Raw genomic sequence first — 3,217 nt, forward strand, 5'->3', positions numbered from 1 at the left:
CAATTCCTTTAACTATAGCACATATTAAGTTTAAATTTTAAAAAGAGCTATTTGTGAAAGATGAATTCGTTAAAAAATGTTTCAATAAAAAATTCATAATTATTTTTGCCATATCATCTATAAGATGGTGTAGAAATTAATTTGTTTTATTATTTTTTATTTCTTAACAAACTCTAATAAATAAATAAATAAATAAATACCATATAAAATAAGAATTCGGGGTAAAAATTGTTTGATAAGAAGCCCAGAATCAGATTTGGGCCGGGTCCAAAAACCATTATATTTAAGCCTTTTCATCTTACGCAACTTCTCCCTCTGAAGATTTTAGGGTTTTTGTTTCCGTGAACAGTTTCTTCTTAGGTCTGAGCCAATATCCTCTGCAAAAATGGTGAGTAACTTGTTTCTCGATTCAGATCTGAATTCTTTGTCTTCGTTTCTCATGTTTCATCATCTTTTCGTTATCAATGTTTACTTGTTTTCAATATAAAACTGTAAACGAAGTAATTGTAGTGTGAAATTTAATTTCAACGATGCATGACGAGAAATCCTCGAAGAAACGTCTTTTATGTTTTTCAGTTCAGTTTTATGATGATAGATTTGATATTCTAGTCCCGTTTTATTAACTAGTTGGAGTTGGATTTTTCTTTATGATGCTTTATGTTTTGATTAGGGTCTAATTGCTTTGAGCATGGCGCATAATAATAGTTGTTAATCTGTTTGTGGTTTGTACAGGTTCTTCAAAACGATATTGATTTGTTAAACCCTCCTGCTGAGCTTGAGAAGAGAAAGCACAAGCTCAAGCGTCTTGTTCAATCACCAAACTCTTTCTTCATGGTATCATTTATTTGTTCTTTCTTTTGTTTTTCATCTTATAATTGCTAAAGATTACATTTTAGTTCGTGTTATTTATTTATTTTTGAATTTTTTTCCTTTCTCGTTTTGCAGGATGTAAAATGCCAGGGTTGTTTCAACATGTAAGTTGAATCCACTTTTTTATGTGATTATTTTAATCAATATTTGCTTAATTGTAACGGTTTTCAATTAGTAGATTCTGCCCCCTTAAGTAGGCTAAACTGTTCAGCTTTTGTAGAGGGATTATAATTATTGAACTGCTATGGACATTAGTATCATATAAGTAATTTTCTATAATTGTAATTGGCTTATGTGTTTTATATTTTTGATATTGTTGCAGAACAACTGTCTTTAGCCACTCTCAGACTGTTGTGGTGTGCGGAAACTGTCAGACTGTTTTGTGCCAGCCAACAGGTGGTCGTGCAAGGCTTACAGAAGGATGCTCCTTTAGGAAGAAGGGAGATTAAATGGTGTGTCATTTTTTCTTTGTCTAAGATTGGAGAGTTGTGGTTGTTAGGTTTTTAAGATGAATCAATATCTTTTCATGTTTTAGTTTCTATGTATTAAATTTTGTTTAATTGTAAGACTTGTTGCCACAGTCTTTTCCAAGAATTTATAATCTAGACTTTTTATTTACTGTTGTGCATCTTGTTATGATTGGTGTTTACTTTTTGGTCTTCTATCATTATGCCTTTAAATTTCATTTATGTCTTGCAAGTATGTGTGCCGTATTTAATCATTTGGGTGATGTTTATTTGTTTTACTTTCTCTTCAATAGTGTTTTGTGAATGAAACTATCTTTGTACTCTTTAGGTATTGGTTTTCTTTGGAGGTTTAGTTTGTGTTTTGTTGTTGTTCAGTAATGACAGTGTGCCTAAGGCCGAGCGCTTCCCTCTTTAGTGAGGGGTGGCGTGGTATTTCCACGAGATAAGGGTATTCTGTGGCACACTTATTGTGTGTAGGCACAAATCAATTCACTATATTTAGTGAAGGGCTTCTTGGCCGCTTTCCTGCGTTAGCAATCAGCAGGTTGAGCAAAAGAATTGCCCTACATTTCATGCTCTTTCAAATTACCTCAATAATTTCAATCATTGTTTTTAGTTCATCATTGAAATATTATATCTGCACTTAAACTTTTTTGACTTCTTCCTTTAGTTATATAATTGTTTTGCATTATACTGTTTGCATTATTGTAATGTTTAGTAGTTTTTCGCATTTTTTATATGCTTTTTGGTTTCTTTCACTCAGCCTTGATGCAATAAGATGTTTAATTCTGATTTTCTTTTTATAATAATAGATGTTTAGCTCTTTTTTGACATGTTTTTCTAGTTTTGTTTGTCTTTTATATAACAGCTTACCTAGCACTAAATTTAATGTGAAATTATATTGTATTTCATACATTTTTATGTTTTGAATTGTTTATTTAATGTGTTTTATTTATAATTATCTTTGCAATTTTTTTTCTTCATATCAGCATGTGATTCTGTATTTTGTTGACTACTACTAGTGTGTATTTTTACTCCTTCCAATGTTCTCATTTATTTTTTAGAAATGATATAATGACATCCCTATTTGACCTATATGCCATGTATATAAGATAGTGCAATCCACTCTTTCTTTCATAGCGAGGGTGTACATTGGATTCTGAGTCATATTTTAGTGTCAATATAAGGGTTCTGTTTATTTTAATGTGTTTTTCACACCTTCATTTTGTCTATATCTACATTCTACGTAATATTCTATTTCCAAAAATATTTTTCATAAAATATGTAATTCTATTTGTCTAATAGTAGTTAATTTCAGGGTAGTGTTGGTCTGTTGTAACCAATAAACATGCCGTTTAATCACAGATGGTGTTTGTTCGTATCCCGATAGTAATTGTAGTGCTATATTTGAAACCAAACCAAGTCTATGAATGTTTAATCAATCTTAGATAGAAAATCTTAACATTACTTACCTAGCATTACATTGAAATTGTAGGGAATTAATTTTAATTTTAAATCCCAATATATATTTACAAGTTACGCCTTGTTTATATTTACAAGTTACGCCTTGAGTTGACAATTTGCACTATTGAGAACAAACTTTTTTCGAAATGTTTGCATTGTTCTTGAGAAGTTTTGTTTTAGTTTTTAAAATCAATTATTTGTCATATAAAATAAACGACAACTAAACGTACTTAAATATTTGTATCTTTTTAACTTAAATATTCTTATCTTTTTAAAAAAATATAGTGGCAGAAATAGAAAATGAAATTATCTTATTTTGTCTTCTCATTCATTTTTTCCAGTACTATTCTCTTTTGTTAGTCATAATTCAGAATATGAATTTCTCTAACATTTTATTTCTCATGTATTCTCATTTA

General features: G+C 29.7%; 1 protein-coding gene across 1 annotated transcript; it reads left to right on the top strand.

Moving 5' to 3' along the window:
• The first annotated feature begins 241 nt into the window (after positions 1-241).
• LOC127081065 (40S ribosomal protein S27-2) lies at positions 242-1,488 on the top strand. Its single transcript, XM_051021355.1, has 4 exons — positions 242-388; positions 733-834; positions 946-974; positions 1,193-1,488. Exons 1-4 carry the CDS (start codon positions 386-388, stop codon positions 1,317-1,319), a joined length of 261 nt encoding a protein of 86 aa, XP_050877312.1. The 5' UTR covers positions 242-385; the 3' UTR covers positions 1,320-1,488.
• The last annotated feature ends 1,729 nt before the right edge of the window (positions 1,489-3,217 follow it).

This window comes from Lathyrus oleraceus, chromosome 1, assembly GCF_024323335.1.
Source record: "Lathyrus oleraceus cultivar Zhongwan6 chromosome 1, CAAS_Psat_ZW6_1.0, whole genome shotgun sequence".
NCBI lineage: Eukaryota > Viridiplantae > Streptophyta > Magnoliopsida > Fabales > Fabaceae > Lathyrus > Lathyrus oleraceus.

Bases quoted from the DNA above. Each gene is read 5' to 3' on its own strand.
- LOC127081065 (XM_051021355.1), top strand. The intron at 835-945 runs GTATCATTTATT...CTCGTTTTGCAG, and splicing joins CACCAAACTCTTTCTTCATG to GATGTAAAATGCCAGGGTTG. The intron at 975-1,192 runs GTAAGTTGAATC...ATATTGTTGCAG, and splicing joins TGCCAGGGTTGTTTCAACAT to AACAACTGTCTTTAGCCACT.